Source organism: Kogia breviceps, chromosome 9, assembly GCF_026419965.1.
Source record: "Kogia breviceps isolate mKogBre1 chromosome 9, mKogBre1 haplotype 1, whole genome shotgun sequence".
Taxonomy (NCBI): domain Eukaryota; kingdom Metazoa; phylum Chordata; class Mammalia; order Artiodactyla; family Physeteridae; genus Kogia; species Kogia breviceps.
Window position 1 is genome coordinate 38,758,711 of NC_081318.1, and position 18,488 is coordinate 38,777,198.

The window sequence follows — 18,488 nt, forward strand, 5'->3', positions numbered from 1 at the left end:
GTTTTTATTGAGCTCATCTCAGTATATAGAAAAGCTCCTTCAAAGTTTAGCCTTGTATCAAAAAATGAAACCTAACAGCACCCATGTTTTATTGCTATTGTTGACAGAGCTCCTAAGAAGGAACTTTATTGGAACAAGAATTCTTGCGATCATTTTTGTACTTATAAACTGACAACATAAGCTAACCAAAAACATTTTTTCTCAAAGGCATAACCCCTAATTGGACACTATTCACGGTTAACAATGGGATACAATATAATGTAGCTATTTTCAACACCTCATTTTCTTCTCTTTTGGTGTTATTTTATTATACTTCAGGCTTCCTCTGCACCTGATTTACTATGGGGTAGCATAGTAATTAGTATGCATCAAGGCTCTGCCCTAGAGCTGTGCACTTTGCACCCTTTCACTCTTGTGGCAACCTTGCAAGGTTGATATTTTTGTTCCCATTTCGACACTGAGAAAAGTAAGGCTGAAAGAAGTGGAGTAACTTAACCAAATGTGGTGCAACTATTCATTTTTCCAGTCTGGATCCCACTGTGATTTCTTGACTCCAAAGCTTATGCTCTCGGCACTCTGCTACTGATGCTTACTGACTCTACTCCTCTCCCTTGGACCATCTGTGTATCATGTTATTTCAGGAACATGGACAGTGTGCTACTGATACTGAATCATCAGGATTTTTGATGATTAGAGAGGATCTCTTTTGACTCTGTCTTTAACAAATTTGTTTGGGTTGAGATATTCCCTCCAACTTCTTGTGTTAAAAATTTTTTTTAAGTAATGAAGCAGTTGTCTTTTCAGGGTTAAGAAGACATGGAAAAGCCAGCCGAGGTTGGGGTGGGGGGAAGTGCTAAAAGGAAAGGGAAAGCTAATTGGAACTGTTGCTTCAAATGCTGTTAGTACTGGCTACAGTGGGCTAAATATGGCCAGGAATCCTCATGAAAAGTCTCCATCCAAAGGCAGGGCAGGTTCCACTCCTGGTGCTTTGTGCACTCCACCGCCACTTTGGTAAGGAAAATGATTGATGACACTTTCTTAATACTGGGAAGCTGGCACAGAGATGAAGACAGAGCACCAGATATGTGGAAACCTTCATCATCAGCCAAGTCTCTGTTCTTCTCCCCAGGGCAGTGAGTGTCTCCAGCAGTGGGGCCACAAGGCTAAGCCCAGTTTCTCTTTGGGCTTAAGTCCTGACAATTTAACATTATCTCTGAATTTATAAAGCACCAAGAGTTTGAACAGTATGTATCAGCCTATTGTACTCTCAACATTAACCTATATGTAAAACAACATAATTGTTTGGTACAACACTAAGAATTTATAAATTAGAGCCAGCATTCAGTTATCTGAGTCAGTGGAGTAAAGTCATGTATAATCCATAGTGTCAGATCAAAGATAATTTGTAACTTTGCGCTGGAAAAATAAATTTCCCCTTGTTATACTTTGTTATATTTTCCTTAGGCTACTACTGAACTTATCAACTTTTTCCAAGGTGTGTGCACGTGTGTGCACGTGTGTGTGTATGCAGCCAATATAGAGAGAAGAGATATGACTCTGAGTCATTCAATCTAATTGAGCAAATAGTTTGGAATATAGAAATTTTCTGTAAATAAGCCACACACCATCCATAGTTAGCTCTCAGGAATTCTTTGTTTCTTAGTAATCTGACTAGTTTTTCTTATTGTTGCTATGCCATCTTTGACATGGATCATCTATCATTACATAAACTTGAACTTTAAACATCGTCTATAATTAACTTTCAAACAATAACTGTGCATATTCAAAGTCAAAAGACTAAATTTACCCTAACTTCAATATACTGCAATTGCTATCTCATACAGAGCATCCCAGCTCCTGGCATTGTGCTAGCATGTTTATTGATTGAATGTCGAATAACCCTCGAGAGATTTCTCTGAATTAACTACTGTAATCAAAGTACAAAAGCAAGACAATTATTATTTGCAGGAGCTCAAAATCTAACCAAAAAAACCATAGAGGCAATTCAGGAACTTAATATCAATATTAGAATTGACATTGGGCAATATGCTTCCCCCTCCCAACTTTATTGAGGAATAACTGACAGATATAATTGTATATATTTAACATGTAGAAAGGGATGGTTTTTTTGTTTTTGTTTTGCGGTACGCAGGCCTCTCACTCTTGTGGCCTCTGCCGTTGCGGAGCGCAGGCTCAGCGGCCATGGCTCACGGGCCCAGCCGCTCCGCGGCATGTGGGATCTTCCCGGACCGGGGCACGAACCCGCGTCCCCTGCATTGGTAGGCGGACTCTCAACCACTACGCCACCAGGGAAGCCCGAAAGGGATGGTTTGATATGTATGTACACTGTGGGATGAGTACCAAGATCCAGATAATTAACACACCCATCACCTCACATAGTTAACTTTTTCTTTGTGTGTGTGCTTTTAACATGATCACAGTACCATTATTTCTTTGTTGATTCAAACTATACTAACAAGATGACTTCTCAGGAAGGCAACAAGATCCTTTACAACTAATAAAAGTAGCAAAAATCTATTCAATAGTTTACATTTCTTTTGTTTTTATTTACTTAATAGTGAACCTGATTAAAAATAAATAGATCATAATATTTAAAGATTTATAATTAACCTCCATAAATAGTATTATTCCTCAAAAATAATACAGCCATTTAAGTAGCGTTTTTGGTTCACACAATTTATTTCTGACCAAAGTGGTATTGAGTGTGAAATTAATTTAAAACTCAGCTAAAGATCTTAGAAAGCATTTTACTTACCCTTCTGAAAGAAAAATGTTTAAAAGTAACAAAACATTTATTTCTATTAGAGGAGATATTTTGATCAATCTGATTTGTTTTTATATTATATATTTAGTCCATGGGTTACATACATATATACAAATGTATAACCACACTAGGTGAACATCATTATCAGAATTTTAATAGTTTTTTTTCTGGATCTTTACATGTTCTCTAGGCACAGTCAAAAAAAAAATAGCAACTACAGTTTTAAAGATGACTTACAACTATTTCCTCCCCTAATCTCTGCTCTATTGTCAATGCTCACCTTTTTACAGGCTGAGAGCAGTATGTCTCTACTTGTGCAAAAGTCTCACAAGCCTTGGAGGTGGGTGTGTTACTTCTCAGCAAAATGTATTGATTCTTGCATGTAGCTGACAGCTTCCTAGCATTACCTTTGAAATGCAATGTCCCCCAGGTCTGTGTCCTCAGCACTCTTACTTTCTTCTTCTCTAGGTGAGCACATTAATTCCCGTGGGCACAATTGAGTGATTCCTAAATGTCTAAGTTCTACTTGCCACCGTTGCCTGGACTCTTGTACAGAATTTTCCGTTGCATCCGGGATGTTTTCCCATGACATTCAACAGGCTCCTCAGATTGATAATCCAAAACTGAACTCATCATTTCCCATATCTTCTCCTTCTACTGTGATCCCTCTATCATTAATAGCATTACCATCTTTCCAGGCAGATGAGAAATGAGACATCTCTACACCTTGTTCTTTTCTCAACTCCCAGGTCCAATCAGTTACTAAATTGTATCTAGTCTAAATCCACTTCATCTCCTGTTTCATTAATTTAATCAGTCAACATTTTTTGTGCTTCTTTCTACTTTCATCCCCTTGATTTAGAATATGACAGTGCCTGCTTCAAGAAGCTCATACTTGGTAAGATACAAAGAATTAAATAGACCCTCACTGTACAGGGTGGTAATTACTAGTTATCATAAGTAAGCTCAGACTGCAGAGAATGGCAAGAGGGCTTGGAGGCCTTCCAGGAGGAAATAACATGTCTGGAAGGATGAAGATGAGTTATGCAGGTAAACTGTAAAAGAAAGCCTTTCAGGAGGCAGAGAAAGCAGTATGTGCAAATGTGCAGAGGTGTGAGAGTGATTCTGGTACAAGTTGAGGAGCACTGAGACATAAAGTAGAAATACATTAATGAAGGACCAGATATACCATGCTAGGAAATGTGTATTTCATTCCCGAAGGCTCCTTTCTTTTCTTTTCTCTTATACACAATCATATCTCTTGGCAGCACCATTGCGAAAAATCTCCTGACTGTTCTCTTGCTCTCCACTTTCTTGCCTTTTCTTGTCTTTCCTTAGACTGTGGTCAGAGGTGACGTCTCCTGTTACAGTGTTGGACATATATCTCCTCCTAATCCTTCAATGGCTAGTGTTGCTCACCAGATCACTGTCATTTCCTGCAACCTCTGCTTCTGCCAAACACATCCTATGGGTCAAGCTTGTGACAACCGTCTTCCCATCTGAGTTGTAAGCTCCTCAAGGCCAGAGTCTATGGCTCATACATCTTGGTACATTTAGAACATCATGCCCTGTGCTCTGCACATAGTAGGCTTTTACGTATCTATGGTGTTGAGTAAAGGGAGTGTCTTTTAGAGTCTTTCCCCACTTCTTCGTTTTCCAGGCTCTTTTATGCACATGGACATAACCGCATTGCTGTAGTAAGCACTGCCTTTCTTGTCACTGCCAGCAAGCATTCCTTACAGCCCAGTGACTTGTAACGTGTTCTGCTGCTACAAATCAGCAACAGTTCCCAAAGTGGCATGGATGTGTACAAACCTTAATGTGCAATGTTTGGTGTTTTTCCTGCAGAAAATGAAAGGCCTCACTTTTCCCTGGGAGGAAAGCAGGTTTAGAAAGCATCAATGCAGGGCCCCATGCCCAACATTACAATTTCCAGAGCTCTACACTTTGTATCACTAACAGGTATGGTAAAAATGACTTTGAACTAGGAGCCGGTGCTGAGTCCCAGCCCTAACTGACTGGACAGCATTTCTGAGCCTCGATTTCCTCACCTGTGGGACTGGGGATTAGACCTAATTTCTAAATATCCTTATAAACATTATTCATGTGTAAGGATTTCCATGGCAGTGTATTCATCAGGTATCTTGGTTGCAAATAACACAAACCCATCCTGACTAATTTAAGTAGGAAAGATGTCATTGGAAGGATATCGATATTGGATATCACTGAATGGATGGGGTGAAAACAAGGCTTGGGAATTAGACAGTTAGCAACATAGGAGAAGAATGATGGGTTTGGCAATTGGTGTCACTGCACACTTCCTGGCACTCTCTTCTCTGCCAGTAATCTCTGACTATTCCTGTGTCTTTGCATCGCTCCCTCCACATTTGTAGCCCTGGATGTGAGTATCCAATTGGTTGAGCCCTGGTCATGTGCCTACCCTCAACTATTGGCAATGGAGAGAAGGAATATCTGGACCATCCAGCTTGGGGTGTAGGCAGTGGATGAAGGCATTTCTTCTCACCAAGACTTGTACAGACACAAAAAGGTGGTTGAGATGGGTGGTACCCACGCATGCCACACCCATACCTATAATGATCTCAGTGATCCTTAAGATCCTGCTTCACCATGTGTACCTTTATCACTTCAAATACCTGGTGGATATTTCTTCTAGAGAAGCCAGTTTTGCTAGGGTTTAGACCATTCTTTCAATTACCTTTTATTATATTGCATACTTTCTTTTTTCCTTATCAACACAATTCTTTGGATTTTGGTAAGCTTCAATTTAAGAACAGTAGTTATAACTCTGACCACTAAGATGTTGTTCTGGGATGAGGAAAAGGGCTGAGTGCAGTAGACAATCAATTCCAACTCATCCTTCATTTGTAGATACACAGCCAGATTTTTGGATCAGGAATTATCTCCAGCCACAAACAACACAGAACAGATCTTGTATATCAAAAACACAGGTGAAAGAAATATTTAGAAAAGATCATTTAAAGGGCATTCTATCTATCTGTGCTGCCAGGTAATCTAAGTACTTACCCTTGGAATAAGTTAGGTCTCTAGATTACATACAAGATGACATCGCCTTAATCATTTGGCAGAACAGCTAATTGCCAGTAAGCTGAACTGTCCTACTGTCTTTTAGGTGGAACCTACTTCCATGGACATTGTCCATTTTGATGCTTTGAGTATCCTGTGACAGAGCCCATGTGAGAAATAGCTTGCAGAAATTTAATCAGATAAAAACTTGGCTTCCCGTAAAAATTGGGACACTTCCCCCTCTCCTATGAGAGCTGTGTAAGCTAGCTATCTGAGAGCCACCATGAAGAAGAAAACATGATACGTACCAAGTGTGCTCTCCACAGCAACTATCTTGGCTCTTGTAGTTGTCACTTTTATTTATCTTCTTTTGTTCCTGCTTGGTTGTTTTGTAAGCCTCCTCGATTTCTTTTCTTTTTTTTGAAGAAAGAATAAAAGAGGGATGGGAAGTAGGGAGAGATGGTAAGATAGAGACTGGATGCCAGATAACCACCCAAATGAACAGAGGTAACCATGGTATAGGGATGTGGCTGCATCCACCATAGCAGCAGGTCTGGCAACGGCTACTGGATACCTTGTTGTCCCAAATCCTCTCCTACCAATGGCAGTCTGGTTTGTCTCAGCAGCTGTCTGCCCAGTGGCCTAAATATGTTTTAAAACAATGTCAACAACAATAAAGACTTTTACGCCTCTCCCCTCATGTATTTATATGAACTGTTTTATCTCCTACATAAAAATAGCATGTGGGACATAAGCTACTAGAGAGAACACAAGTAAACAATGAGATATCATCAGTAATGTCATCCTCCACTGTGGTTTACTGTTGATACTGTGAGTTTCTAACTATCCAAATTATATTCAAGTATTTCATCACCTGCTTAATCAAGCTGCAAAATAAGGAGTTAGACCACTTCAACTCCAGTGATTTGATTATGTGGTGAAGAGACTGGTGCATAAACATTAATCCTGGGAAATTAATTCATGAGAATTAGCTGGAGATACCCCTAGAGGCCTGTTTTGTATCTATTTGTGCATAAAATGTTGAACTAACTACTTACTGAAGGTGCCGGGGTTGGGGGGACTGGAATGATTGTACATGATTCTGCAGTTATCTAGAGAGAATCCTGAAGAGGTCATGAAGTGACCTGAAAATGCATTCTGATTAAAGCTCAGTCTTGAACAGGAAAATTGCTTTGAAATGATTAAAGTTAAAATTGTTGATAATGAAGGAAAACACTTGTCCTAGAATGAGGTCTTTAGAAGAGAGAATCTCATTTTGAATCTTTTGTAAAGCATATGGCTTTCTGTTTCGATGGCAAAGTACTGGGCTGTATCAACCTATCACATTGTCGCAATTTTGCAACTCAGTGGGGGGCACGGAGGATTAGGAGAATGTTCTAGACCGAAATCTGGCAGGGGATGTCATTGGGTAAAGGTCTACCCTCAGGAGAGGGCAGTCTCCATCATCCCTGGGAGCCAGCTCAGATGCATCGGCTCAGTGGAACCTTCCCAAGGCCTGACCGCACTCTCTGCTCCCAGGGTACTTGGCTCCTTCATATGTCTGTCATATTGGATTGTATTTTGATGCTCTGTTTAAACATCTGTCTTTCCCGCCAGTTGGTGAGATCCTAGACAGGGTCCCATCCCACCTAGGACTGAGCCCAAAACTCTGGTTACATTTATCCTCTTTGGTAAATATTCATCTTTGCAGATATTTAAAGATAGTAATACTATATCTAAAACTTGGAGGGCAAATGTGTTTCAGAAATCAGACTGTTTGGATGTTGGAAAGGTGGTATCAGTGTCAATACACGGCATCTAACCAATATCTATGTAACATAATGTTCCCAGCAGAGTCCAGGGCAACTTCTATAATCAAGCACGTTACTACTTCTGCAGCACAAATTATGAATAGGCGCACTGCAGGGGATAAATGAAGGGTATGATTTCCTAACAGTTTAGGTCATGTCTGGTTTTGCTACCAGAGAGTTACAAAACAATTGAACTTTTGGAGCTCTTTTGGGATTTTGGAATTGTAGATAAGGTATTGTGAGCCTGTATTATACATCTTCAGGAAGGAAAGCATTCTCATCCAAGGGAAATATTCCCAGGTACAAGGACCCTTACTCTTGTCACTTCAGGGAGGAGAAAGAGAACAGCGCTGGGATTTTCTGGATGGTGACGTGTTCTCATAACTGGTGCTGCTACTAGGGTCCCTGTAGGAGGAGGGCAATGGAAGTGGTCCATTCCCCACAAATAAAGCTTTCTCAGTGTGCCACCACTGCCTCTTTGCCTTTCACCTTACCTGCTGCTGCGTCCCCTCTGTTCTAACTTATTTCTCCATTTTTCTAGAGCTTTCCTTCTCCCCTCCTTTATTCCTTATATATTCTTTTGCTCACCAGCTTAGGTCTGAGGAGTGTTGATACTTTCCTTGTTTGTCGTCTGCATAATTCTTTAGCACATGACCCTCACGCCTCTCATTCACCTCTACAACCAAAGCTTTGCCATTACTAGTTTGTGTTTGAGTAGATGCCAGTCAGTGCTTGCTGAGACTGGAAGCTGTCTCCCTACATGTTTTTGTTTAGAGGACTATGTTTATCTGCTCTGTAGATAAGCAGCTTGAGAATATGTGCTGGTTGACAGGCCACTACTATTCTCTTTCTGACCCTTGTCTACTATATCAAACAATGTTAATGAAAACCTCAAATTTCTATATGTTAATCCATGTGTAAAAATAAAGTAGGTGCTATCATTTCTATCCTTCAGACTTATAAAAAATATCCTTTTCATAATATTTTAAAACAGTGCCATTGCTTATTTTTCCATATGGTATGTTTTTGCCTGTCTTTATTTCTAATTCGTTTCGATTCACTTAGGCCACGCATCTGCTTTTGTTCATATTTTCAAGAGAGCTCACTTTGATGCTCTCTGATAAAGGAATTATTTTGCTCTCCTCAACCTCTCTCCCTTCGTCGTTTAGGTTGTTTTACAGTATGGAATTTAAAACATATACATGAAATACAGAGATTTGAAATTTTTATATTTACTGCCTCTTAAGAATTTTTAAATATATTACACAGGCAAAGAAAATTGGTTTGGATTGCCCCCGGTGACCACCATTTACCTCCGAAACAAATGAACAAATGAACCCTGCCTTTAGTGTTGTTGTCGTGTAACACTGACATTCCCGGAAAATGGTGCCCACAGAGGCCGGGCCAGGAAGGCAGATCTGTGCACTATCAGGGCCTCCTTCTCTGTGGAGCAGAGGACCACCCACACCCACAGGGGAAGCCGATGTTGCTGTCCCTTGTCTGTGTGAGCGATGCACTGTTCCATCCAGTGCTTGATGGCGTCGTGTTTTCCTTGGTGACTGACACCAAGATGCAGTGGGTGAGATGTTAGACGTCTCTTCCTTGTGGCTGGCAGTGTGATGATCTATGCTGTCCTCCATTTAGTTGGAGCCCCTCCATGGGATTAGTAACTGGTGTACTGCATCTGCTCCCTCGGGATGGATCACCAGTGCACAGAACCTGCCCTGCGCTCTCCACTTGCAGCATCATATTGAATGCACAGTACCAAAGCACGGGCCCCGAGCGAAGTCCCATGTTTCTCTCTAGTGTCCTGCTCTCCAGGTACCACTCCCATCTCTGGTCTTCTCAGTAGTCATCAAGACAGCATCCTCCTCTGTGGTACTCCAGTCCAGCAGTGAAGTGTTCCCTGGCTGCCACTGTGAGCAGACTGACGTGGATGTTGTATTCAGGAAAAGTTCAATGTGTGGAAGAGGACAAGTAGCCGGAATTTTGGTCTGTTACCCAAAAAACCAATGGTACTCTTCCCAGGAGACTGAGGACCAGTCATGATACATTTCTCTCCTCCCTAATATTGTTCATTTGTTTTGGAGGTAAATGGTGGTCACCGGAGGCGATCCAAACCAATTTTCTTTGCCTGTGTAATATATTTAAAAATTCTTAAGAGGCAGTAAATATAACAGTTTCAAATCTGTGTATTTCATGTATATGTTTTCAATTCCATACTGTAACTTTAAAAAATTCTTTTGAGACTGGACCAAAGAACTGTATCAAGAACTGTATCACAGTTTTTTGGTAGCGCTAGTTTGTGGTCGATCCACGGTGGCACATCATCTGTAAAGCTCTTATGTCACTTAATATTGTTTTCCAGCAAACTATGGATGTTTCTCTTAAGTTAGGGAATTTCCTTGATGCCCAGATCAGAAAATATAGCATTTCCAGATTTTAGCTTTCCTCCTCAATGAACATTCACTCGTTCAACAAATCTTTGTTGCTGAAAAGTAATTCCTAATCTTGGATGAAACATTGTCCTTTTCAGAAAACATTTTAATCACAGAAACTTGGAAGTTTTATGCTTCATCTGACTTCTCATATTGGTCCTCTTCTGACCCTGGCTCTAGTTCTGAACATCTTTTTTAAAAGGAGTTTGCTCCCATTAACAGCCACCTTCTTTCTTCCTTAACTTCTTTTCTGTGTTTTCTCCTCTGTCCTATCTCTAGACTCATGTGCTTATGTTTGTCCTTGCTCAGCAATGACCAGTACAAAGTAACTGGTTTTATTTTTATTGTTTTACCACAGTACTCACAGACTGTCCTTGCAAGCTCTTCCTTCAACAGAGGGTGCCCTGAAGCCAAGAATCAGAAGAGTGTTCTGTAGACTGTAGCCCTGTGGAAATGGGTGGAGGGAACCAGAGTAACACACACCTGTGCCCCTGGCACCTGAAGCAACAGCTGGGCCCGTGAAGGCTGTGTCTGCCAGATGCCAAAGTAACTTCTTAGGGGAGCCAATTTGATCAAAGACGGGCAGGTCACTGTAAATTTAGTCCATGTGGTTCCTTGGCATCCTGTGGACAAAACAAACCAGTTGACTGATAGCACTGATCACTTTCCAGACAGTAGTTTTGGTGTTTGCCAGAGAAGGGATTTCTAAAGAGGGAGCAGGAATATATAGGGGGTGTTTATAGTGATCCCCTGGATTCAAAAAAAAAAAAAATTGGAACTTTGGATCTGAAAAGTAAGAATTTGAGCTTTACTAACATTTGGTTTTATAGAGCGTTAATACTAATACATATGTACATATAATTTTAATATACTTTAATATAATTATATACTATATAATTTTATATTTATAATTATATATACAATTTTAAATATATAAATACAAAGGTGAATTCTCAAGTATTTTTGCTAGTGGGGTACACAGTCAAAATAGTTTGGTGACAAATATTCTAGATCCTTGATTCTCCATCTTTGGGCAAAAGAGTTATTGTAAGAGGCTCATTAATACATGTAAATGGACCTATTTTCTCATTCAGTAGATACTAAAAATACAATGATCTGCTAAGGGTTTATAATGTTTAATGTGTTTTTGGTGTTGTTTTAAAATTTATTGTGAAAGTGAATTCCTCAAGCCTAAAAACACTGTGAATCCATTGGAGGAGACACATCTACACAGGGGACCCAAACGAGCAAAGAGAGGGGAGTGTTGAGTCCCAATAAAATATTAGGTTGGTTAGTCAAAGTATTTAAGCTATTGAAAAGAATTGTATTCAATACATGCGTAAGCCTCTCTCTCGCTCACTCTTTAACGACAGATTTTTTTTCCCCTTTTTTCTCATCCTCTTCCTTTGTTCCCCTGTTTTGTGTGAATATTGGGACATCTCAGGAACTGGCTTCCAGCACAGTGTTCTTTTTGATTTATGTCTGTATTGGTTTACTAGGGCTGCCATAACAAAATACTACAGACTGCATGGCTTAAACAACAAATTTTCTCACAGCTCTGGAGCCTATAAGTCCAAGATCACTGTGTTGGTGAGTTTGGTTTCTTCCAAGGCCACTCTCATTGGCGTGCAAGTGACTGTCCTTTTGCTGTGTCCCTACATGGCCTTTCACCTGTCTACACGCAACCCTGTCACCTCTTTGTGTGCCTTAATCTCCTCTTCTTACAAGCATACCATCAGAGTGGGTTAGGGCCTCCCCTAATGACCTCATTTTATCTTAGTCCCTTCTTTAAAGGCCCTGTCTCCAAACACGGTCACATTCTGAGGTATTAGGGGTTCGGGCTTCAGTATATGAATTTTGGGGGAACACAGCTCTGCCCATAATGCGTATTTCCTTTTGATAAATCTACTTGTTTCAGGAAAGTATGTGGGACTTAGGAATATCAAGAAGTAGTATGATTAGGGTGACTGTATCTTGATTTGTCCAGGACAGTCTTGGACAAATTATTATCCTGACTTAATTTAAAACGTGCCCCCATTGGCTGTCCGAAGTGTCTCATCTGTATGATAAATTATATGGTGATCCTGATATAGATATTCGAGAGCCAGAGGGCATGTATTAAAGACTCAGCTCAAAAAATGTATTGTTATACCTGAGTTTCCTCAACTGTGAAGTAGAGACAATAATAGTGCCTGCATCAGGGTTATTGTGAGAATTAAATGAGTCAGTATGTATCAGTAAGTCGTTTGGAACATCACCCTGAATATAGTGAACACTGTGTGTGACATTGAGTAAGCACAGAGGAAATATGTTTGTCAGAGGTGATTATATTTGTAGGTATGATGGTTAATCTTGTGTTTCAACTTGGCTGGACCAAGGTGCCTAGATATTTGGTCCAACATCATTCAGCAAGAGTGGTTTTGGAGGAGATTTACATTTAGATGTGTGGACTTTGAAAGCAGGTTGGATAAGTCACACTCACATACTGGAGATCTGTCTGTTGAAGGCCTGAAAAGAACAAAAGGCTGACATTCCCCCAACCAGGGAGGAATTTACCAGCAGATTGCCTTTGAACTTAAACTACAGCTCTTTCCTGAGTCTCTAGCCTACTGGCCCTCTGCATCAGATTTTGGACTCACCAAGTCTCCATTAATTGTGTGAGCTAATTCCTTAAAATAAATCTCTTCCTATATACACACACACACACACATCTTATTGGTTCTGTTTCTCTGGAAGACCATGCCTAACACAGTATGTGTGGACCCCAAAGCTGTACCTGAAGAGAACTTTAAATTTGTTTAAAGTTTAATATATTTCTGGATTTTTATGCCCTTTTAAATTCACTGTGTTCTTTGCATGTCTATGTACATACCAACCAAAAAAAAATAAAGATCCGTGACAAGATAGCTAAGAGAGTGACTAGGCACTCTCTATCTTAATCTCAGTCTTTAAAAAACAGTTATATTTTGCATTCCCATACCATGTTTTAAAATGATACTGACATTATCCATCTGTGGGAATTTTCACCATTATTTATAATTATGAAGATGAATCATTTTTTTCAGGAAGTTAGAGTAGCATCTCTAATAAATGTTGGGAATAAAATCATAATAGGTTTTGGTAAACTGAATGTTGACTTAAAAAAATTGAATCACTCTGTTAAAACTGAGCTCCGAAACTAGGAAATCGGGGAAAAATATTGGCAAGAGTTCAGCCAAGTTAAAAGATTGGCAGATCAGCCTTATGAAAAAAGTTAAACAACTTGGAAAAGCAAATAAAGGCTTGAGGAACAACTGAGTAGCAGCTATCAAATCTAAAAAGGGTTATTGTGGAGGGGATGGAGACCAGCTGTTCTCTAGCTCAGCTGAGCCCAGACAAGAACAAAAATAGATTAAAAAAACGGCAGCATGACAGACCATTTAGATCTAGGCTTCTGCAGTTAATATGGTTAGAATGGTTACTTAGGAGTTCCAAATATATTCAAGAAAGTTTTTAAAGTTGGTTAGGTTTACCTTTTCTTGGTGTGAAGCCAAGTGGAAAGTCCAGATCTAGATTTCTAGTGGGGTTAATCAGAATCGCTTGGATGTGGGATAGGGCTTTTGTAAAAACCACAGGCTCCATCTTCAAGAAGTGATAGGAAGTGGTTTCCTGGATATGCTGTTAAGAATAAAAGTACCATGCAAAAGGGAATATATACCTTCAGTATGAGAAAAAAAAGGGAAATAAGAATGTAATAGATAAAAACTGATAAAAATATGTGTTTGGGTTTCTTTTTTGGAAAAAAAAGGATGAACCAGAAACTAATTAATATAGTTAGCCTATTAGAGAGGTAAGGTAGCAGATGGGAGTGGAACTTCTCTGTGTGTCTTTTTTATTAGTTTCTTAGTTTTCTATTGCTGCTGTACTAAATCACCACAAGTTTAGTGGCTTAAGACAACGTAAGTTTATTATTTTACAGTTCTGGAGGCCAAAAGTCCAAAATGGGCACTAGGCTGAAATTAAGGTATCAGCAGGGCTGCCTTTATTCTGGAAGCTCTAGGAGATAATTTGTTTCCTTGCCAGCTTTCAGAGTCCACCTGCATTCCTTGGCTCATGGCCCTGTTCTGCATTAGCATCTTCAAATATCTCTCTGAATCTGACCCTTCTGCCTAGCTGGTCTACATTTAAGACCCTGGTGGTTACATTTGTATCCATGGGATCCTACAGGATAGTCTCCTTATCTTAAGACCAACTGATCAGCAACCTTAAATCCATCTGTAACCTTAATTCCCATTTTGCTCTGGAACATTACATATTCATACCTTCTGGGGATCAGGATATGCATCTTTGGAGTTTGTGTGGGGACATTTTTCTGCATGCCATACCTTTTAAGAATAATTTTACTCTTAAACCATTTAAATATTTATTCAAAAGTTAAACTGAATCAAAAAGGATAACAAAAGTGAACTCTAAAATTGAATACAAATAGAAACAAATGGGCCTAACTATATATCGAATGGAAATATAACTATATTGGGAAGAGAAAAAGACTGACTTCAACTAAGTTTTTGAATACAGGACTCTGCCAATACACCCTTAAAACGAGATCTATTTTAAGGACCAAAATAATTGCAAAGAAATCTCGATTTTTACTCAGGAAATTTGTTGTTGGTAGTATTTATAGTATAGTGATCTCAAAACTATTTTTTGTGTATTTTAGGATAGTGTAAATGTGTTGTTATGGGGGAGACAGAGTGCTCACTCTGGAAGAAGGAAGATAGAAATAGGGAATGCAGGAAGGTAAGAGAGAATCCTGTGGTTTGGGGTTTTTTGTTTATCCCCTGAAATGGCATAAAGACTGACACCCCCAGGAGCAATGAGCACATCTAGTACCAGATCTTGATTTCTATATAGCATTCCTTGATAAAAGAAACCAAGGCTCTTTAAAGAGATGTCTAACTTCAGAGGGAACAGGTATAAAGTACAAGGTAAGCCCACAACACCTAATGGTACCAAAAAGTTAGGAAGTGCTCAAAGATTCATGGAGACCTATCCAAAAATCAACAAAGGACTCCCACTGGCCCAATGCAGGACATCTGAGTATCAAACAAACCAAATGATAGTAAGATTTTGAATTTAAAAAGGAATCTTTTATGTTAAAATATAGGCATTTGGGGACTTCCCTGGTGGTTCAGAGGCTAAGACTTAGTGCTCCCAATGCAGGGGGCCTGGGTTTGATCCCTGTTCAGGGACCTAGATCCCACAAGCCGCAACTAAAAATATATATATATATGTGTGTGTGTGTATATATATATACTGGCATTTGAGGTTGGAGGGGACAGCACTTCTTAAGAGAAGAATGGAAGCTAATAAATGTAAAAGAAATAACAAATTTAGGAAGCAGGATAATTGATTATACTGTTTCAGGCAGGATAATCAATAGATGTCAAAATTATTTTAGATGCTTTAGAAACCAGCTTCCTTCAGAGAGCAGTGAGATGATATGTTGTCGACATATAGGATATTTACATTTCAAAATATCATCCAGCTGATTACTTATTACACAAGGAAAATGATTGGTTTACAAGAGAAACCTGGTCAACATCAACTTAATCCAATGATCAAACTTCACATGACATGGGATGAACTAATATTTTGTGCCTCCTGATGTGATAAAATGGTAAGAATATAATATCAGCTATATGGTATTCTTGCCAAGAACACTTGACTCTAATCAGGTGGGAAAAAGAATCGGGCAATTACAGATGTAGAACCTCTAGATTAAGCCAAATGTAAACTGAAGCATCATAGTGACAATCATGGTGCAGTTTGTGATCCTCCGATGAAAATTTAAAAACTAAAATAGCTCTGAAACACATTTGGACAATTGAAAATATTTGTATATGGGCTGTATATTAAGTAATATTGTATCAATGTTAAATGTCGCATATAATGTATCGTGTTCATGTAGGAAAGTGTCTTAGGTGATACACGCTGAAGTATTTGGGGATAAATTCAGCATGATGACAACTTTCAAAATACATATATTCACATATGAGAGGGGAATGAATGCAGCAAAATGTACATAACTGGTGAATTTTGGTGAATAGAGCTGTTTTTTATACAACATTTTCAAATTTTCTGTAGGTTTGATTTTTACGGTAACAAGTTGAAGAAAAATTCCTTTATTGGGCCCATGGGCTTCTTGGTACCCTTTGGGCTTACTCTGTTTGTATTTCAAGTTGTTGTGAATGTTTTCTTTACTTTTTTTTTTTTTAATGTTTCTGGTTATCTATTTGGAAGTGTCTCCCTTGACAGCCAGCTCCGAGTCTCCGGGCAGTGTGATTTTTCAAATGCATATAAATAGAAGAACTTTAATGAAAGCAGTGTCATATGTTAATCACTATGGAGCTCCAATTTATAGGAAAAATATTTGAAAATAAAATGGATACATAGTATCTAGTTTATAGATGGCACTCAATATGAGTGTGTTTTGTAAGCTTCTACATACCATTAAAATATTACCTGATAGCACCGACAACAAAAGGCACAGATTACCCTTCACAGGTCTGAGGGGGGGCCTGGAAATCTCTGAGTATAGGGCCTTTATCTGCATTTTAAACCAGTTTGCTACATTCTTTTGAGCACTGCAGTTCATGTCCCTAGGGAGCCCTGACATGTCTTTAAGGGCTCCCTCCCTCTCAGGACTCAGTCTTATATCCTCCAGGAAAAGTTCCCTTCCCTTACCTCCTCTTCCATCCTGGTATGTCTTTTACCATCTGCAGTGATTTTCATTTAGATTTTCCTCCACTCATTATAGGGTTACATCCTGATAAACCCACTGAAGGTTGAAAATATCTTAAGTAAAAAATGCATTTAATAAACGTAACTTACCAAGCATCATGGCTTTGTCTAGCCTACCTTAAACGTGCTCAGAACATTTAACGTTAGCCTACAGTTGGGCAAAATTATCTAACACAAAGCCTATTTTATAATAAAGTACTGAATATCTCATGTAAGGTATTGAATACTGTACTGATAGTGAAAAACAAAATGGTTGTAAGTGTATCAGTTGTTTACCCTTGTACTTGTGCAGCTCAAAGACACTGCCCGGCATCACAAGAAAGTATGAGTATCATACCGTATATTGCTAGCCTGGGAAAAGATCAAAATTGGAAGTATGGTTTCTACTGAGTGCATCTTGCTTTCACACCATCAGAAAGTCAAAAAGTCATAAGTCGAACCGTCATCAGTAGAGGACCATATACTGGATTTTTTCCCCTTGTTTTCCCACCTCTCTTCGTGAGCAGTAGATCCGAATTGCTCAGTGTACTTTCGGTGGAGGCACACTACCCAGTCTCACACCTAACTTCTGTTGCTCATCCAGTATGTGGGACAGTATGTTTTACAAAGTATAGATATTTTTAAGGTATCTCTGATTTTCCACCAAAAAAAAAAAAAAAAAAAAAAAGTCTCTCTGAGTCACTGGGAACGCTCAAGTAAATTCTGAGACTGTAAACCAGATTCATGCCTCCGGGGGTTATGCAACCAGTCTACTGACGATAGAGGTTAAGGGTGCAGCCCCTGAAGTTGGACTACTCAGCCTTGAAGCCAGCCTCTGTGGCTTGAGAGCTATGTGACCTCTGGCTAGTGCTTTAACCTCCCTGAACATAGTTTTCTCTTATGCAAAAAGGGGATATCAGTACCTACCTCAAATGGTTGTTGTACAGGAATTTAAATATATAAAGCACCTAGAAGAAATGCCACTAAGGGTTTACTATCTTAATCATCATCATCTTTCCATGGAATATCAGACCTGGATCAAATTCCGTTTTCAAGATATTAATGATGATCCTATATAAAAGAACATCTTTCTCACTTTGTGTCTCTCATGAGTTCAGGTTTCCCTGGGACTCCTGCATGGTCATGCTACTCACATCCTGTGGCCTCCAGAGCGCTGGCAGAAATTGGAATCTGTTCTTCCTCCAGAGCGCTTGCCCATTCAGAGTGAAGAGGACTGCGTGCATGGATCTCCCTGAACTGCTGCGATGGGGAGTCACCACCACCAACCCCAGGAAGAGGGATGGAGAAGAGGAACACCATAGGGGCAAAGCTTCCCCCAAGATGATGCTGTGCAGGAAACATTTCTATCACATTAAGACGATCTGTATTAGTAGAGAAAGAGTTTAAAATTATTAAACAGTATTAAATGTCACCTGACTTTGTGTTAAATTGTAATACCCTGTTCAATGCCAAAAAATGCAGACCTTTGGGAATATGAAAATTTTATTCCCATATGTCTCAAAGGGGATAAATTTTGGATTTTTTTTATGCATACATATTCTATTGATCGTTAGGTTTTGATTTTGGAGCTTGCTGCTGGAAAAATATGAAGACTAATATGTGATGGAAGTAAATAACATTACTCAG

General features: G+C 39.3%; 1 protein-coding gene across 2 annotated transcripts in view; it reads left to right on the forward strand.

Moving 5' to 3' along the window:
• Window positions 1-18,273, forward strand: part of IMMP2L (inner mitochondrial membrane peptidase subunit 2) — a 915,024-nt gene extending 896,751 nt beyond the window's left edge. For both annotated transcript variants that reach the window (XM_067042322.1, XM_067042323.1), the window contains exon 7: window positions 17,960-18,273. In XM_067042322.1, coding sequence (XP_066898423.1) covers window positions 17,960-18,097 — 138 coding nt within the window. In that variant the 3' untranslated portion in view covers window positions 18,098-18,273. The remainder of the gene's footprint in view (window positions 1-17,959) is intronic.
• The last annotated feature ends 215 nt before the right edge of the window (window positions 18,274-18,488 follow it).